This window comes from Dictyostelium discoideum, assembly GCF_000004695.1.
Source record: "Dictyostelium discoideum AX4 chromosome 1 chromosome, whole genome shotgun sequence".
NCBI classification, from domain to species: domain Eukaryota; phylum Evosea; class Eumycetozoa; order Dictyosteliales; family Dictyosteliaceae; genus Dictyostelium; species Dictyostelium discoideum.
In genome coordinates, this window is record NC_007087.3 from 3,695,420 (window position 1) to 3,713,251 (window position 17,832).

Consider the following 17,832-nt stretch of genomic DNA (forward strand, 5'->3'; position numbering starts at 1 on the left):
TTCTCTGTTTTATAAATGTTAAAAAAATATAGGTAATTTATAATTTTGAAAATTTATATTTATATAATTGTTATCTTACATTGATCAAAAGATCATTCAAATGGTACTACCACTATTTTGAAAGTTTTGAGAACTATTGAATAGCAATCAATGCCATCTACATTAAAACTAAATACTCGTAAGCTATAGAGGTCTGTGAACCAAATTATGCAATCTATTGATTTATCATATGGAATAATATAACCCTGTGATGAATTTAGTATTTTGAATATAGAAAATTGTATTGTACAACCTCGCCATCATCAATATAATCACCCATGACTTTATATGAGAGAATGGATGCTACAATTTAGTTTATCCAAAAATGATGAGAACTTTTGAGTTTCATTATATAAAATTAATATGTATAGTTTTCAAATTTTGAAAAGTGCTCAAACTTGAATGGTTTTTATAATATTTATTTTTTTTGTCTTTAAATTATATTTTTCAAATAAAGTTTGGTTTATTAAAAAAATTAAAAAAACTTTTATTTTTTTATTTAAAAATGAAAAAAAAGAGTAGCTTTTTTTATTTAGTTTTTATTATTAATAGCGATATTGAAAAGAGTTTAATAAATTTGGAAGAATTGTTTAACGATCAGATAAAATAACCCTATAAATTAGAAATTTATTAAAAGATTAGTATTTTTGTAAAATATACATATATTTTATTATTTTCTTTCTTTATTTTTTTTCCCCAAAAATAAAAAATGAAAATATTTCAATGATTTGTTAAAAAAAAAAATTAAATATAATTGGTTGTTGACCATTTTCGATAAAAGAAAAAGAAAAGAAAAGAAAAGAAAAGAAAAGAAAAGAAAAGAAAAGAAAAGAAAGAGTAATAAGAGTAGGGAAAAGAAAAGAAACGAACCATATTGCGTGAATTATGCCTGGGATCACTCCGATTATAAACAATAAACAGTTTATTACTAATGACTTTCCACAGCCCCTAACAAAAAAAACGGAAAGAGGAGAGAAAATGAAAGCTAGAATTAAAAGTAAGATGGTTCCTAAAGCATGTCCCATTTTTTTATTTTATAGTTTTATATATATATTTTTTTTAATATTTTTTTTTTATGTTAATTAAATTAATAAATAATTATTTTTTTTAATTTTGTTTTATAAACAAGTTGTTTAATTATTTTATAATATATATTTTTTTTTTAATTTTTTAAATTAATATTTCATTTCAAAACAAATAATTAATATTTATTTTTTAATTTTTTAATTTTTTTCAAAAAAAAAAAAATCTGTAAAAGAACAATGTTTAATTTAATTATAGTGAAAAATGATTTTTTTTTTTTATTTTAATTATTTAATCTTAAAATTATTAAATACATATTAGTTAATATGATGCGATATCACTAATATTTTAATAATTTTTTTTTTAAAAGAATAAAAAAAAAAACAAAAAAATTAAAATTGAAATAATATTATAGCATTATTGTTTAAAAAGAGTAGCTCTTAGGTATCACACGAGTTTTATAAAATCTTTTTTTTTTTTTTTTGTAAATATTAGATATTTGAATTTTTCATTTAAATATTATTATTATTATAAAAAAAAGAGTAGCTCTTAGGTATCACACAAGAGTTTTATAAAATCTTTTTTTTTTTTTTTTTAAAAAAATATTAGAAATTTGGATTTTTCATTTAATATTATTATTATTTTAAAAAAAAAAAGAAAAACATAACCAATTTAATAAAAATAAAATAAAAACAAACACAAAAGATCTTAAAATTAGTTCCTTTTCTTTCCAAAATTTTTTATTTTTTTATTTAATATGTTTTGAGTTATAATATATATATTATTTTTTATTTATTTTAATTTTTATTTTTTATTATATTCTTTTATTATTATTTTTTTTTATTTTTTTATTTTTTTTTATTTTTTTTTTTATTTTTTTTTATTTTTTTTATTTTCTGGTTAATAAAGTAGTTAAAAATGGTGCTAAAGATTTCCAAAGTTTTTTAGCAACTATTGGCCAACCAATTAAAAAGAATATCAATGCTAAAATATTGACCCATAAGATAGAACGAGATTGAGCAGTACCAATTGAATTTAATTTTCTTTCTAATTCACTAATCTTTTCAATCCATTCTTTTTGTTTTTCTCTTGTTCTAATTTCATCCTCTTGAATATTCTTTACACATTCTTCAAGTTTTGTTAAATATGTATTATCAACCATTGTTGTATTAGTTAATAATGGTGCTGCTGTTGTATTATTATTATTATTGTTATTGTTGCTATTGTTATTATGATTTAAAGGTGGTGAAGATCTTTGAGTTGTAATGATAGTTGTATTTGTTTTTTGAATTTGTGTGAAAGCATCCTCTAAACCGAATAAACGATTATGATTAACTTCAATAATACTCTTCAAATGAGAGATATCATTATTTATATTAATCATAAAGTTTTTAATATCTTTCTTTGAACGTGTATTTCTTAAACGTTCATTATTACTATTATTATTGTTATTAGAGATTTGCCAAACATCATTACTATCATAAAATTTATCATCGCTTGTTGATTGAATATCATCATAATCAAAATCATCTTCATCTTCTTCATCATCTTCTTCGTTTTCTTCTTCTTCGTTAAAGTTTTCATTTCCATTATTATTATTATTATTATTATTTTTACGTAAATTATCTTCATCATCGTCGTCAGAATTAAAATCTAAATGTGATGGTGCTTTTCTTGAAATATCTGATAATTCTGAATCACTAAAATCTTCTTCACCATTACTATTATTATTATTATTATTACCATTTAAACTATTTATATGTTGTACACTATTACTATCATTATATTTTTGTTGTTGTTGTTGTTGTTTATTTGATTTTTGATTTTCATCAACCATTATTTCGTCATCTTCGTCAATATAATTAGTAATATTCTTCTTACTATTGTTATTATTATTATTATTACTATTATTATTATTATTATTATTACTTGATTTAACTTTATTGTTGGTATTATTATTATTATTATTATTATTTTTAACAGGGGTTGGAGTAATTCTTTTTAATTGTTCATTCTTTTCATATTCTTCAACTTGTTGTCTTACTAAAGTTAACCATTGTTTGAAAGAATCTTCAGTAGTATCATGAACCCAATTCTCTAAAACACCTTTAAACATTGAACCATTGTAATTGTTTTTAACAACTATTACAACTTTACATCCTGGTAATGGATTACTAATTGGTGATACTGTCCATTCTGAAACTGATGAAAAACTTTTACCAATTGATGATCCATCAAAAAATGTTTCTGATGAAACATATAATGAACTTTTTATTAATATAAAAATAAATAAAAAAAATAAAAAAAATAAAAAATAAAAAAAAAGTTAGTAAATATTATTGTCAAACACTTAAATGATAAATAAAAAAAAAAAAAAAAAAAAAATTAAAATTTTGAAATAACATACCCATTTTCAATATATTTATAATGTTGTACTTCTTTTACTTTTGCTTTATCACCAACCAATCTATTGATTACAGGATTATTTGAAATAAAAGAACAAAAGGAAACTTCTCTTGTATATCTATTATCAGATGTTGGTGTCCATGCTTTCACTTCTATTTGATTATCACCTCTTGATGAATGATACTTTTGTTTGAAATTTGCATTTTCAAAGAAAAATGTAAAGAAAGTCTCCACTGAAATTCTAAATTCTTCTTCTAAATTTAAAATTTTCATTTTATTTTATTTTATTTTATTTTATTTTATTTTATTTTAAAAAAAAAAAAATATCTAAATATATAAATAGAAATGAATCGGTTTCTTTCTTTTTTTTTTTTTTTTTTTTTCAAAGAAAATACTATTGGAAAAATAAAAATAAAAAAAAAATGATTAAACGATTTGGTAAGTCTTTTTTTTTTTTTTTTTTTTTTAAAATACCAAAAACAAAAAAGTTTTTTTTTTTTTTTAAAAAAAAATAAAAAATAAAAAAAAAATAAAAAAAAAATAAAAAAAAAATTTTATTTTTTTTTTTTTTTAAAAGAATTTGTTGATGTAATTACATTTTTTTTTTTTTTTTTTTTTTTCGTAATCATACCATCATGACAGATAATAATAATTTAGATAGTTTAATAATTGATAAAGATGAATATTTAAATAGTCCAATGAATGTGGTTGATAAATTATTTAAATTTGATCAAAACAATTTAAATAATGGGACTGTGTATAAAAAGTTTGAAAATGTAATTTCAGAAGATCAAATTTATAAATCAATACCTTTAGTTTCAACAATTAATCAATGTGATTTAAATAGTGGTAAATTAGTTAAAATTAGATGCATGATTCAAGATATTTTCGATCCACAATTTTGTCCATCTTTTAATAAAATTAAAAATATTGAAACAAATGAAATTGTATGGTATAATAAAAGTTTTAAAAAATAAATAAAAAATAAAAAATAAAAAAAATAAAAAATACAATCTCTCTCTCTCTCTCTTTTAAAATTAAAATACTAATAAATTAATTATAATAATAATAATTATAGAGATTAGAAGCATCAAAATATAAAGATAAAATCAATTTAAATGATTGTGAAGAGTTAATTTTCGATTCTTTTGATTCTTCAACATTTGATAAAACTATATTATATTGTATTCCAATACCCTGTGAAAATAAATGGGTTAATAATAATAATAATAATAATAATAATAATAATAATAATAATAATAATAATAATAATAATAATAATAATAATGGTAATGAACAAATTTCATCATCATTATTAAATAAAAAGAAAAGAAATATAGATGATGCAGATATGAAGAATGAAAATGATGAAGAAAATAAAAAATCAAAAGATCAAAAATCTACAACCACTACAACTACTACAACTTCAAAAGAAGGAGAAGAAGAAGGTGAAGAAGGAGAACAATTAACAAAATCAAAGAAATTATTAACAAATAATAAAATTGATATTAATAAAATATTTAATTATCCAATCCCAATCGATTCAAATGATGAAAATAATTTAAAAACACCTTTTATTGTAAATATTTATGATGATGATATTATATTTGATGAAAATAATAAAGCAGTAACATTTAAAATTAATGAAATCATTGAATTTGTTGGTGTTGTTGCAAAATTTAATCCAACTTTACAACATCAATCCTCTAATTCTTCAGATCAAGGTGAAACAACAACAACAATCATTGATTTAATGTCAATGTTAGATGTTGATGAAATTTCAACTATTCCAGATACATTAATACCACAATTTCATGCTATAACTTATAGATATTTAGATCCATATAAATTTAATCACTTAAATCCATTCTCAATAGATACAAATACAACTATAAATAATAATAATAATAATAATAATAATAATAATAATAATAATAATAATAATAATAATAATAATAATAATAATAATAATAATAATAATAATCCAAATAATAATAATCCAAATAATAATAATCTAAATAATAATTTAATTAGAAATGAATTAATTAAATTTATAAAATTATTTATAGTTGATGAATTATTATCAGAATATTTATTATTTCATTTAATATCAAAAGTTTATTCATTTACATCAGGATTATCTATTGGTAATTTTTCAATGAATATATCAATACCAAATGATAAAGAATTTCAAAGATTACCACAACTCATTGAATTATTATATGAAATATTATTAGCACGTTCTTATAGATTCTCAATGTCATTAGAGAATTTAAATGATATGGATGTTGTGCCCTATAAAGATTATGATCGTAATAGAATCGTATCTGGTTTATTACAATTACCAAAAGGTACAAATTTAATATTGGATGAAACTCAATTAACAGAGGGTAAAGTTGAATCACAAGGTATTAAAGTATTGAATGCTTTAAATACTTTATCAATTCAACAAAAGGTTGAATACGATTTCAAATATCATCCAATCGAAATTCAAACTGATTTACCAACCATTTCAATCTCTTTTGGCAAATCTTTAATTAAAGGTACAACTCAAATTTCAATTAATAAATCAATTCAATTACCAACCATCAATGAAATTAATCAACAATTGATTCATAGTTATAATAATGATAAATTAAATCAATTTAGAAATTATATAAATCATTGTAAAAATTTATCTTTTAAAATCTCTTCACCAACCACTACTACTATTGCTGAATCTGATGATGCAACTCGTCATATTCAAGAAGATTTTGTAAAATCAAGACAATTAGATTCAAAAATGACTACAGATGTATTTCATTATTGGTTAACATTATCAAGATTAGTTGCTTTATCTTTTAATGATCAATATATTAAAATTGATAAATGGAATATAATGAAATCACTTGAAGAAAAAAGAAAATTAACAATAAATAATTTATAATAATAAATTTTTGAAAAAAAATAAAAGATAAAAACATTTCAAATGTTATTATTTATTAATATTTAAGTTTTTTAGTTTTTGGTTTGGTTTTATTATCATATTCGTTATGATTTTTTTTATTTATTTTTTTTTTTATTTCTTTTTTTATTTTTTATTATTAAATAGAAGTAATAGCAGTAGTTGAGTTATCTAAATCAACATCTTGTTCACTTTGTAATTCATCTTGTTGAGATTCATCTTGATCATCATTATTATCATCATCTTCTTCATAGTATTCTTCATCAGATTCACCAAATCTAATAGTACCATCTTCTTCTGCAATGAAACCCATTGATAATTTTTTGGTAACTTTTAATTTTGGTTCAACTGGTGGTAAACTATAATATTGTTTTGGTTTTTCTGGTTCTTTTTCTTCAACAATTGGTACTTTTTCTTTTTCTTTTTCTTCTTGTTGTTGTTTTTCTTTTTCTTTTTCTTTTTCTTTTTCTTTTTCTTCTTTCTCTTGTTGTTGTTGTTTTAATTCTTGTTGTTTTAATTCTTGTTGTTTTAATTCTTGTTGTTTTAATTCTTGTTGTTTTTCTTCAGTGACTTCTTGTTTAACAATTGGAACTCCGGTTGAAGAAGATTCATCATTCTTTTCTTTTTTATCAGAATCAGATTCTTTTAATTTTTGTTGTTTAGAGATTGAAAGTGAAGTTGAAGTATGATTCATAATATTTGAAGGGTTAAGAGAAATATTTTCTAAAGAGGAATAAATCGATGGAAGAGTTAATTTATCGAAACCTAATGGTGTTGATGGACTTGATGGTGTTTTATCAAACATTCTAAATGTTTTTGATGGAGTGGATGGTTGATGAAAAAATGCTGAAATTGGTGATGGTTCTGACATATTTGAAGAGTTATTATTATTATTATTACTACTATTGTTGTTATTATTATTATTATTATTATTTACAGTATTGTCATTATCAGCACTAATATTGTTATTGCTATTGTTGTTGGTGTTGGTATTATTTACATTTTTATTAAATCTTAAAACAACTTTACCAGATGAAATGGTAATTTGTGGTGAATCAGGTGGTTGATGTAATGAATCATTACCTAATTCAGTACCCATTGGTGATGGGAATGGTAACATTGGTGAGTGATATAATTTAAGATCTTGAATTGGACTTGCTGGGAAATGGTTGGATGGAAATAATACATTACTGCTACTTGCAACAGCTGGTGTTGAACCAGAATTTGATGAACTAGTTGTTGTAGTTGTTGTGGTAGTGGTTGTAGTTGTAGTTGTGGTTGTTGGTGTATGTGGTGTTTGAGTTGATGATGATGATGTAGTATTACCAGAAAGTTGTGATGGAGTATGTGGTACGAAATCAACTTGTGCTGGACTATCAGCTTCATGGAAAGCTTGCTTTGGTGTTGAGAAATAAAGTGGTGGTGTACCATGTTGATGAATATTCATTAATGGATGATTATGAATTGATGAGAATGATGCTGGTGATGTGACACTATGATTATTCTTATTATTATTATTGTTATTATTATTATTATTATTATTATTATTCTTTGAATCATCCTCATTGTCATCATCATCATCATCTTCACCTTCGTCATTGCTATTACCATTATCAGCGATTTGATTGGTATGATAATTTGGATAATTATTGTTATTAGAGTCAGCAACTTCATATTCTACTTGAATTTCATCACTATTACTATCAGCTGGATTAGAATTTTCATCATCTTCATCATTACCCATTGATTGATCACCATTATTATTATTATTATTATTATTATTATTATTATTATTATTATTATTATTGTTATTATTATTATTATTGTTATTATTATTATTGTTATTATTATTACTATTATTATTATTATTATTATTTTCATGGAATTGTGAAAATGGTAAATTTGGTGATTTGAAAGTTGTCTTTGGACTTTGTGGAACCTTATTATTTGCTAAAATTACTGGTGTTGTAGTTAATTTCTTTTTATTATTTTTATCTTCTTGTTGTTGTTGTTGATTTTGTGGTGGTTGTTGATTTTGTTGTTGTGGTTGATGTTGTTGTTGTTGGTTTTGTGGTTGATGTTGTTGTGGTTGTTGATTTTGTTGTTGTGGTGGATATTTAACTTCATTACTATTATTATTATTATTATTATTATTGTTGTTATTATTATTATTATTATTATTCATATTCATATTCATATTATTATTGTTATTATTATTGTTATTATTATTATTATTATTATTGTTATTGTTATTATTATTATTATTATTATTATTATTATTATTGTTGTTATTATTATTATTATTATTATTATCAAAATTATTATTTAAATTATTATTATTATTATTAATTAATTGAATATCATCGGATTGATCAGATTTCTTAGAATTTCTTTTCTTTTTTACATAACCATCTTCAAATTTATGAATATTTCTTTTGTGTTCATTAAGATCGGATAATTGAACGAAACGGCTATCACAATCAGCATAATCACAATGGAATGGTTTTTCACCGGTATGTTTATAACGAATGTGATGAATTAAGTTGTATGCACTTTTTAATGGTTTATCGGCACGGTTACATCCAACCCATTCACAATAGGATTCACTCTTTTTACCTCTTTGTTTCTTTACATGATCAGCGATATGTTCGCCCAAGTCTGATAACTTTTCAAAGATAGCTCCTAAATTGCAATCACTCCATTTACATTCGAATGGTCCTGGAGGATCTGATGATTTTCTTTTACGTGGTTTTCTATTTACAGTTGTTATTTGTTGTGATTGTTGTGATTGTTGAATATCAGTAGTATTTTGTTGTTGTTGTAGTTGTTGTTTTGATGGTGATGATGGTGCATTTGTAGTAGGAGTGGTGGTAGTAGTTGTAGTAGTTGTAATTGGTTTATTAATATTAGTTGGTTTAGTATCTTCATTCTTTTTACTTTTACTAGTTCTTTTGACTGGCTTCTCTGGTACAGCTTGTGATGAAAGTGGTGGTGGTAATTGTGGTTGTGATTGATCACCAAAAATATTTGATGGAGATGGTGATGAATCAACATCACTGCTACTCATATATTCTTGGTCAATATATTGTTGTTGTTGTTGTTGTTGTTGTTGTTGTTGTTGTTGTTGTTGCATGTTATGCATATTATGTTGTTGTTGTTGTTGGTGGTGGTGATTATGATTATTATGATTATGTTGTTGTTGATCATTATACAATTTTTGTTTCTTATATAGTCTATCATCACCTACTAAAGAAGTAGTATTATTAGAAATATTAGATGATTTTGACTTTTGGGATGTTGAATCCCAATATTGGTCAAAATCATCACTAAAGAAACTATTTGGAGTACCATTATTATTAACACTATCATTATTATTATTATTAACTTTATTCATCATATTTGGATTCGATGTCATCTCTTTAAATAAATGAGAATAAATCGATTCATCAACAGATTTAATAAAACTATTATTATTATTATTATTACTACCATTATTATTATTATTATTATTATTATTATTATTATTATTATTATTATTATAGCCGATTGGTGGTTGTGTTTTAATTGGTACATTTATCTTCTTTCTTCTAGAGAGAGTTCTATTGTTACTAACTAAAGATTACCCAAGAGAAACAAAGAGAGGAAAGAGAGGGGAGAGAGGAGGGAGAGAAAGCCAAAAGGTAAAGATACATAGCAAAGAGAGGGGGAATGGGAAAGCAGCAAGAAGAAGCAAGTACAAACAAAGAGAGGATGAAAAATAAATAAAAAATAAATAAATAAAAAAGAAAAGTTAGAATTTGTATATAAAATAAAATAAAATTTTCTTTCAAAAACTTACTTGGATCATATGGATCTAAAAGATGATTAAATTTAATATGGCTTGTTAAACTTTGGAAATCTTTTAAAACAACACCACAGTAATCCCAATCACAAGTTGTAAAAGTACTACTTGTACCATTACTATTTCTAATATTAATAGTTGGTTTATCCTTGAAATGATCATTTCTAAAATGAATCCAAAATTCAGAGATTGCATAGAAATTACATTCACAACCATTCCATTTACAAACAATAGCTTGATGTGATTGTGATTCATCATTATTGTTATTATTATTATTATTATTATTATTTAAATTATGTGTATGATTATTAATACCATTACTATTATTTAAACTATGAATACTTAAACTACTATTATTGTTATTATTATTATTACTATTATTATTATTATTATTATTATTATTATTATTATTTAAATTATGAATACTCGATAATAAATGATGATTATTATGTGTATTATGATTATGATTGTGATTATGATTATGATTATGATTGTGATTGTAACTATTAATTAAATGTTGTATATTTTGTAAATTCATATGATTATTATGTGGTGTAGTTTGTGGTAAATGTATATGATGTAATTGTTGATTTAAATTTAAACCATTTAATGTAGAAGTGTTACCGAGTAATGATGACAAAGAGGTATTCAAATAAGATTGTTGTGGCAAGCTACTTTGTAAGGCGTACAAGAAATCTGGTTGTAATGTAATACTATTGGCATTTGGGTCTTGATCGAATCCAAATAAAAAACTTGGATTAGTAAATGCTGATCCACTACTACTAGTTGTTGATGGTGCATTACTAACTGTGGTGTTACTATTTGTATTATTATTATTTGTATTATTATTATTGGTATTATTATTATTATTATCAACTACATTATGTGAAATTATACCACCTAATGTATCAATTAAATGATTTTGATAATGTGGTGATGGTATTGAATTTATTTGTTGTTGTAATGATTGTTGTTGTTGTACTGGTGGTTGTGGTGGTAATGATTGTTGTTGTTGTATTGATTGTTGTTGTTGTGCTTGTTGTTGTTGTTTTGTATTTGATAATGCCATTAATAATTGATCGAGACCAACACCAATGGCACCAGCAATCTTATTTAAAGAATTTATTGATGAAGAAGATAAGCTTAGACTATTTACATTATTAATTGAGCTAGTAGTCATATTTATATTACTACTATCAAAGTTTGAATTATTTATAGGTGAATGATTATTATTAGAAGCCGTGGTTGATTTTTTAGAATCTAATTTAATATCATCTAAAAAAAAAAAATATATATATAAAAATAATAATAATAATGATTTAATAAAATTTAAAAATAATTAATTAATTGATTGATTGATTATAAAAAAAAAAAATTTAAAATTAAAAAAAAAAAAAAAAAAGTAAAGTTAAAAATAAATAAATTAATTTATGAAGATGTAATATTTTCGATATTTTAAGAATGTTTATTATAAAAAAAAAAAAAAAAATTAAAAAAAAAAAATAATAAATTAAAAAAAATAATAAAATGTTTAATTATTTAAAAAAAAAAAAAAAAATTTTAAATTTAATGCTATAAATAAATTTTATATGTTTATATGGTGTTATGCTATTTATTATGTTGAAGTCTTTTAATCAAAATGATTTATTTTTTTTTTTTGGTTGTTTAATTTTCTTGTTGAGTTTTTTTGTCGTTGAAAAAAATGAATCTACTTACCGCTATTATTATTATTATCGCCCAGGGAATTCATATTAACAAAAATAATTATTTTTAAATTTATGTGGGTTGTTTTTAAAATAATTTTTTAATTTTTTTTTTTTTTTTTAATTTTTTTTTTTTTTTTTTTTTTTTTCCTTTTATGGCTATCTCTTATTTTACAAAAAGACATCAACCTAATATAGACATAATGGGGGTTTTTTGTTTTTGTTTTTTTTATTTTTAATTTTTTTTTTTTTTTTTTTTTTTGTTTTTTTTCTTTTTATGTATGAAGAATCGATTAAATTTATTGAGTGAAAACAAAATTTTTTATGATCGGCTTTCTAATAATAAAAAAACAAAAAAAAATATCATGTCGGTTTGCACAAAAAAAAAATTAAAAAAAAAAAAAAATTAAAAAAAAATTAAATTTAATTTTTAAAAAATTAAAAAAAAAATAAATTTAATTAAAATCGAATCCAACTTACTCATGCGACCAGGTTAAACAAGAATTTTGGTGTGCGAATAATTGTTTTTTTTTTTTTTTTGTTGTTGAAATATTTCAACAACACTAATATGAAATAGAAGAATGGTTGAAAATAAAAAAAAAAAAAAAAAAAAAAAAAAAAAAAAAAAAAAAAAATAAACAAAAAAATTTAATAAAAATAATAAAAATAAAAAAAAAATTATTAAAGATATTTTTAGAAAATAATCAATTTTTTTTTTTGTTTTTTTTTTTTGTTTTTTTTTTTAATTTTTTCTAAACATGTACAAAAAATTAATTTTAATTTTTTTTTAATTTTTAATTTTTTTTTTTTTTTAATTTTTTTTTTTCAATTTTTTTTATTCAACCCTATTAAAACCAGGAAAAGAAGATGGTTGAGAGAGAGTCAAAAAAAAAAAAAAAAAATTAAAAATTGAAAAAAAAAAATTGAATAGCCCACAATTGTTAAATAATTGGATGGGTATAAGTTATAATTTATTAAAAAGAAAAATTTATTTATTGTTTTTTTTTTTTTTTTTTTTAGTTGATATTTTATTATATTTTTTGTTAATGTTGAAAATATAATAATCAAATCAAAAAATAATAATCAAATCGTATTATAATAATAATTATTAAAATTCGTGCACAACAAAGAGAATCTTAGATATTTCTTTGTGTTGTTTAATATTTTAATAGTTTATTATAATTATGTATTTTTGGATTTTTTTTTTTTTTTTTTTTACTAATTTTTTAAGTGAATTCACTTTTCTGTATAGCCATAATGTTGTCATTATGTCAATGAGCCTGTCAAACAAGAAAAAGAAAACCTTTTTTATTTGATGGTCTGAATCTCTGTGGTTGATTCTAAAAAACTATCTAAAATTTAAACTAAAAAAAATGATTTTTTCATTTTTTTTTTTTTGACCAGGAAAACTGGAAAATTTTAACTTTTTTGTTTTTTTTTTTTTTTTTGTTTTTTTTTTTGTTTTTTTTTCAGTCAAAAATTGAACATAATTTTTTAAAAATCCTGTTTAATAAACAGAGAAAAACAGGGCCAGTATTTAATTAAACTGGCCAAATAATTGATTATTTCAATTGAATTTTTACTTTGAATATTATTGTAATTTTGTTTAATTTTATTTTTTTTTATTTTTTTCTTTTTTTTTTATTTTTTATTTTTTTTATTTTTTTTTCCTGAGGAGCCCCATACTACCAAAAATTTTATTATCATTATTTTTTTTTTCTAAAAAAATCAAATATATAAAATGTAATGTAATAATTATTTAAACCAGGTTTTTTTTTATTTTAATTTTTCCTGTTTTTTTTTTTTTTCATTTTTTTTTTTTTTATTTATTATAATTGAATGTCTGAATTTTTGGTTTTGAATAAAAAAAAAACCAGTTTGATATTTCCAATTATAATAATCCTGTGAAAATATAGATATATTTTTTATTATTACTAATTTAACATTTTCTTTTATTTTTTTATTCCTTTTTTCTTTTTCTCCTTTTTTTTTTTTCTCACTTTATTTTTTATCTTTTTTTATCCTTTTTCTTTTTTTTTTTTTTTTTTTTTTTTTTCCTTTTTACTTTTATAGGTTCCAAAAAGTCTGAAAAGTATCCAACCAAAAAGGATCTCTTCAAAATACTAAATTTAAAATGATCTAGTTTGCTTTGATTCCTTTTTTCCATTGATTAATTCCTATATTATTCAATTGATTTCTCTAATTGTAAATAATGATCGGATACTATATAATTTTCAAAAGGAATTATTGATTGTTTCCGATTCGTAGCCGAAATTTTCTCATTCGTATATGAAGCTACCCTGGTCATGTATTTCCTGACAAATTTTCTTACTTTTGTAAATCTTTTGATCTTGAATGGTTTGAATTATCAGAATAATTAGAATCAATCCTCCGATCTTTTTGAATATTTAAATTTATTTCTTTTTTGGTCGGTTATAAATGGTTTTATTTTAATTTTAATTATTATTTTTTTTCTTTTGTTTATTTAGTTTTTTATTTTTAAAAAAATAAAAATTAAATCAAAATAAATAAAAGTATTATTTGTTTATTCAATTCAATATTCATAATAATAAAAAAGAAGATAAAAAATAAAAATAAATATTAAAAAAACAAAAAAAATTAAAACAAAAATTTATTCTTTTTTTTTTATTAATAAAAAAAGTTTTATATTTATTTTTAAATGTAATTAAACAAATAAATAAAAATAAGTAAATATTTTAACCATAGTTCTTAAAGCTTTTTGTCTTTTTTAAACAATTAATTCTATATAATTAATATTTTTAATTTTTAAATCCAAAAAAACTGAATAAAAAAAAGTTAAACAAATTAATGGTTATTAAAAAAAAAAAAAAAAAAAAAATCCAATTGGGTAATAAAAAAAAAAAAATAATAATAAAAATCCAACAAATGGGATAACAAGAATTAGTTTTTTTTTTTTTTTTTGTTTAGAATAATTTTTTATTTTTATTTTTATTTTTTTTTATAAATTCGCCGATAAAATGATTTAATATTTATAAATCCCAAGTGAATGAATGATATCTTGATATAAAAGAGTTTGGGGAACTTGGACATAGTTCGCATTTGCTGAAATTTTCTTTTAAAAGAATTCTCTCATTTTTTGAATAATAGCTTTTAACACTTGAAATATAAGAATTTATGAGTGATCCTTTAAGCAAAGGTTCAAGACCATCTGTATTTGAGTAGATATTTTCAGTTTCCAAATGACCTAGGGATGCCACTAAATTATTTGATTGAAAAAAATTATATTCTGTAAATAAAAAGTAATGGTTTGGAATTTCTATTTTGATTATTGGTTCCTCTTTGACATAGGTCTCGAATTCGTTACTGTTGGTAATTTTATTAATTTGCATTGTTTATATTTTTTTTTTTTATTATTTTTTTTTTTTTTTTTATACCATTTTTTCCTAAGTTTGTGGTGTCAGTTTTTAGTGACTGACGATTCGGCTACTTTTTTTTTAAAGTGTCAGTCCACAAAAAAATGAAAAAATATAAAAAATAAAATGAAAAAAAAAAAATCTAAAAAAAAATCTAAAAAAAAAAACTATTGATAAAAAAATTAAAGTCAGACACTTTAAAAAAAAATTCAAAATACAGAATGATCACCTTCATTTTTTTAAATCATTTTCTATTTTCGAATGCTCTATTTTTGAAAACAAAATTCATATTAAAAATAAATAAAATTAAATCATTGTTAAAAAACATCTTAATATTCAAAGGTTTTGTTGAGAAAATAATAAAAAAAGCAAACTTTTTTTTTTTTTTTTTTTTATTTAATAAATTTGAATTTTCAATCAAATATATGGTAAATCAGAGATGGATTGGACCAACCAATTTTTTTATATTTATTTTTTTTTTATTTTTTATTTTTTTTCAAAAAAAAAACTATTAAAAAAAAAAAAAAAAATAATAAAAAAAAAAAAAAAACTGATAACCAAAAAAAAAAAAAAAAAAATAAAAATAAAAAAAAATAAAAAATAAAAATAAAATAGTTAATTCTCCAATTTGATTTTATTCGACTTGTGGTTTAAGATATTTTCGCATTTAATTTTTTTACGACATGATCACGACCACTTTTAATTTTTTTCTTTTTTTTTTTTTTTTTTTAATTTTTAATTTTTAATTTTTATTTTTTTTTATTTTTTTTATTTTTTTATTTTTTTTTTTTTTGTTTTAAAATTTTTTAAAACAATCACATAATTACATAAAAAAAAAAAAAAAAAAAAAAAAAAATCAACAACAATAAAAATGGAAGAAGTATTAAAATATTTTAGACGTATTTCATCAATTATTATACTTTTAGTTTCATCAGTGTATGCAGCAACATTTTTAATGTTTCCTGTGATTGCATTGATTGAACCATTTTATAAAAAGTTAGCATTCAAATTACAAGCTAAAATCGCATCGGGATGGTTTAGATTGGTTTTATTTGTTTTCGAAGTTCTCAATGGTATAGAAATTAGATATTATGGTGAAGATGATATTCAAGAAGGGGAATCACTCATTATGATGATGAATCATCCATCAGAAATTGATTGGTTATTCTCTTTTAGTATTGCACAAAGAAAGAAAGCTTTATCAAATATTAAGGTTTTATTGAAAAATGTATTTATTTATAAGAAAAAAAAAAAAAAAAAAAAAAAAAAAAAAAAATTAAAATCAACTAATAAAATTTTTTTTTTTTTTAAAAAATATATAGGAAGTAAGATTTGTACCAGGTGTTGGTTGGGGATGTGATAATTTAGATTACATCTTTTTAACAAGAGATTGGACATTCGATGAAAATCATATTGAATATAAAATTAATAAATATAAAGAAAGTGAATGTAAACCATGGTTAGTTATTTTCCCAGAGGGTACCGATATTGATGATGTTAAATTAAAAAAAAGTTGGGATGTAAGTTTTTTAAAAAAAAAAAAAAAAAATAATAATAATAATAATAATAATTTAAAATATATTAATTATTATTATTTAAATTTAAAATTATAGTTTGCAGAAAAGAATGGATTCCCAAAATTTAATAATGTACTTTTACCAAGACATAAAGGTTTACATGCATGTGTTGAACCATTAAGAGATACAATTGATTGTGTATATGATTTAACAATCGGTTATGAAGGTAAACCAACCATTTTATCATGTATTAGTGGAACAAGTCCAAGAGTTGTAAATATTCATATTAAGAGATATTCACTTGATGAAATTCCAAAGGATGAAAACCAACTTCAAAAATGGTTATTTAATCGTTATCATGAAAAAGATCAAATGTTACAATACTTAAAAGAAAATAAAACTTATTCAATGCCATATAGAATTCATAAACCTTGTAAGTATATTAATTTATAAATCATTATTATTCCAATTGGTTATTTTTTTTTTTCTTTTTTTTTTCTATTCTCTTTTTTTTTTTTTTGTATATCAAATAATTAATTATTAATTTTTTTTTTTTTTTTTTTTTTTTTATAGCATTATCAATTTATGCATCAGCATTTTTATGGTTTTATTACTTTATGTTACCAATCACCAATTTACTTTTAATTTCTTCATTTACAAGAGTGTACTTTATCATAGCATTTGTTTATCACATTTTAAATTCAAAATATGAACCACTTCGTAAATTAAGAGGATTACAAAATGCAATTTATTCAAAAAAAGAAAAATCTCATTAAATAAATAAATATTGATTTGGAAATTAGGATTTTGTTTAGATAAAAAAAAAAAAAATAAAAATAAAAATCAAACCTTATCACTACCGATAATTAAATTAAAGTTTTAAATTATTTAAAGTTTTATTATTATATATATTTTTTTTTTATGTACAAATAATAAATTTGCAAAATAGCATTAGTTTGAATTT

General features: G+C 20.7%; 8 protein-coding genes across 8 annotated transcripts in view; 2 read left to right on the forward strand and 6 right to left on the reverse strand.

The window, feature by feature from the left end:
• Positions 1-319, reverse strand: part of DDB_G0270660 (hypothetical protein) — a gene marked incomplete at both ends in the record, with an annotated part of 573 nt that extends 254 nt beyond the window's left edge. The window contains 3 exons of the mRNA XM_641240.1: positions 1-4; positions 108-214; positions 316-319. The exon at positions 1-4 is cut by the window's left edge and continues 254 nt beyond it. Coding sequence (XP_646332.1) covers positions 1-4; positions 108-214; positions 316-319 — 115 coding nt within the window. The remainder of the gene's footprint in view (positions 5-107; positions 215-315) is intronic.
• A 451-nt stretch (positions 320-770) lies between these two features.
• On the reverse strand, positions 771-1,064 carry DDB_G0270662 (hypothetical protein; the record flags this gene model as incomplete). Its single annotated transcript, XM_641241.1, has 1 exon — positions 771-1,064. The coding sequence occupies one exon, from the start codon at positions 1,062-1,064 to the stop codon at positions 771-773; it is 294 nt and encodes a 97-aa protein (XP_646333.1).
• Positions 1,065-1,951: 887 nt separating this feature from the next.
• Positions 1,952-3,741, reverse strand: DDB_G0269840 (hypothetical protein; the record flags this gene model as incomplete). The annotated part of the gene is made up of 2 exons (XM_641242.1): positions 1,952-3,329; positions 3,470-3,741. The coding sequence occupies 2 exons, from the start codon at positions 3,739-3,741 to the stop codon at positions 1,952-1,954; spliced, it is 1,650 nt and encodes a 549-aa protein (XP_646334.1).
• Positions 3,742-4,103: 362 nt separating this feature from the next.
• DDB_G0270664 (UPF0557 family protein) lies at positions 4,104-6,394 on the forward strand (the record flags this gene model as incomplete). Its single annotated transcript, XM_641243.1, has 2 exons — positions 4,104-4,415; positions 4,547-6,394. The coding sequence occupies 2 exons, from the start codon at positions 4,104-4,106 to the stop codon at positions 6,392-6,394; spliced, it is 2,160 nt and encodes a 719-aa protein (XP_646335.1).
• A 157-nt stretch (positions 6,395-6,551) lies between these two features.
• On the reverse strand, positions 6,552-12,003 carry DDB_G0269842 (hypothetical protein; the record flags this gene model as incomplete). The annotated part of the gene is made up of 3 exons (XM_641244.1): positions 6,552-10,024; positions 10,251-11,528; positions 11,970-12,003. The coding sequence occupies 3 exons, from the start codon at positions 12,001-12,003 to the stop codon at positions 6,552-6,554; spliced, it is 4,785 nt and encodes a 1,594-aa protein (XP_646336.1).
• A 2,135-nt stretch (positions 12,004-14,138) lies between these two features.
• On the reverse strand, positions 14,139-14,264 carry DDB_G0269844 (hypothetical protein; the record flags this gene model as incomplete). The annotated part of the gene is made up of 1 exon (XM_641245.1): positions 14,139-14,264. One exon carries the CDS (start codon positions 14,262-14,264, stop codon positions 14,139-14,141), a length of 126 nt encoding a protein of 41 aa, XP_646337.1.
• Positions 14,265-14,967: 703 nt separating this feature from the next.
• DDB_G0269846 (hypothetical protein) lies at positions 14,968-15,327 on the reverse strand (the record flags this gene model as incomplete). Its single annotated transcript, XM_641246.1, has 1 exon — positions 14,968-15,327. The coding sequence occupies one exon, from the start codon at positions 15,325-15,327 to the stop codon at positions 14,968-14,970; it is 360 nt and encodes a 119-aa protein (XP_646338.1).
• Positions 15,328-16,222: 895 nt separating this feature from the next.
• DDB_G0269848 (hypothetical protein) lies at positions 16,223-17,644 on the forward strand (the record flags this gene model as incomplete). Its single annotated transcript, XM_641247.1, has 4 exons — positions 16,223-16,579; positions 16,674-16,871; positions 16,965-17,301; positions 17,442-17,644. 4 exons carry the CDS (start codon positions 16,223-16,225, stop codon positions 17,642-17,644), a joined length of 1,095 nt encoding a protein of 364 aa, XP_646339.1.
• Between the last annotated feature and the right edge of the window lie 188 nt (positions 17,645-17,832).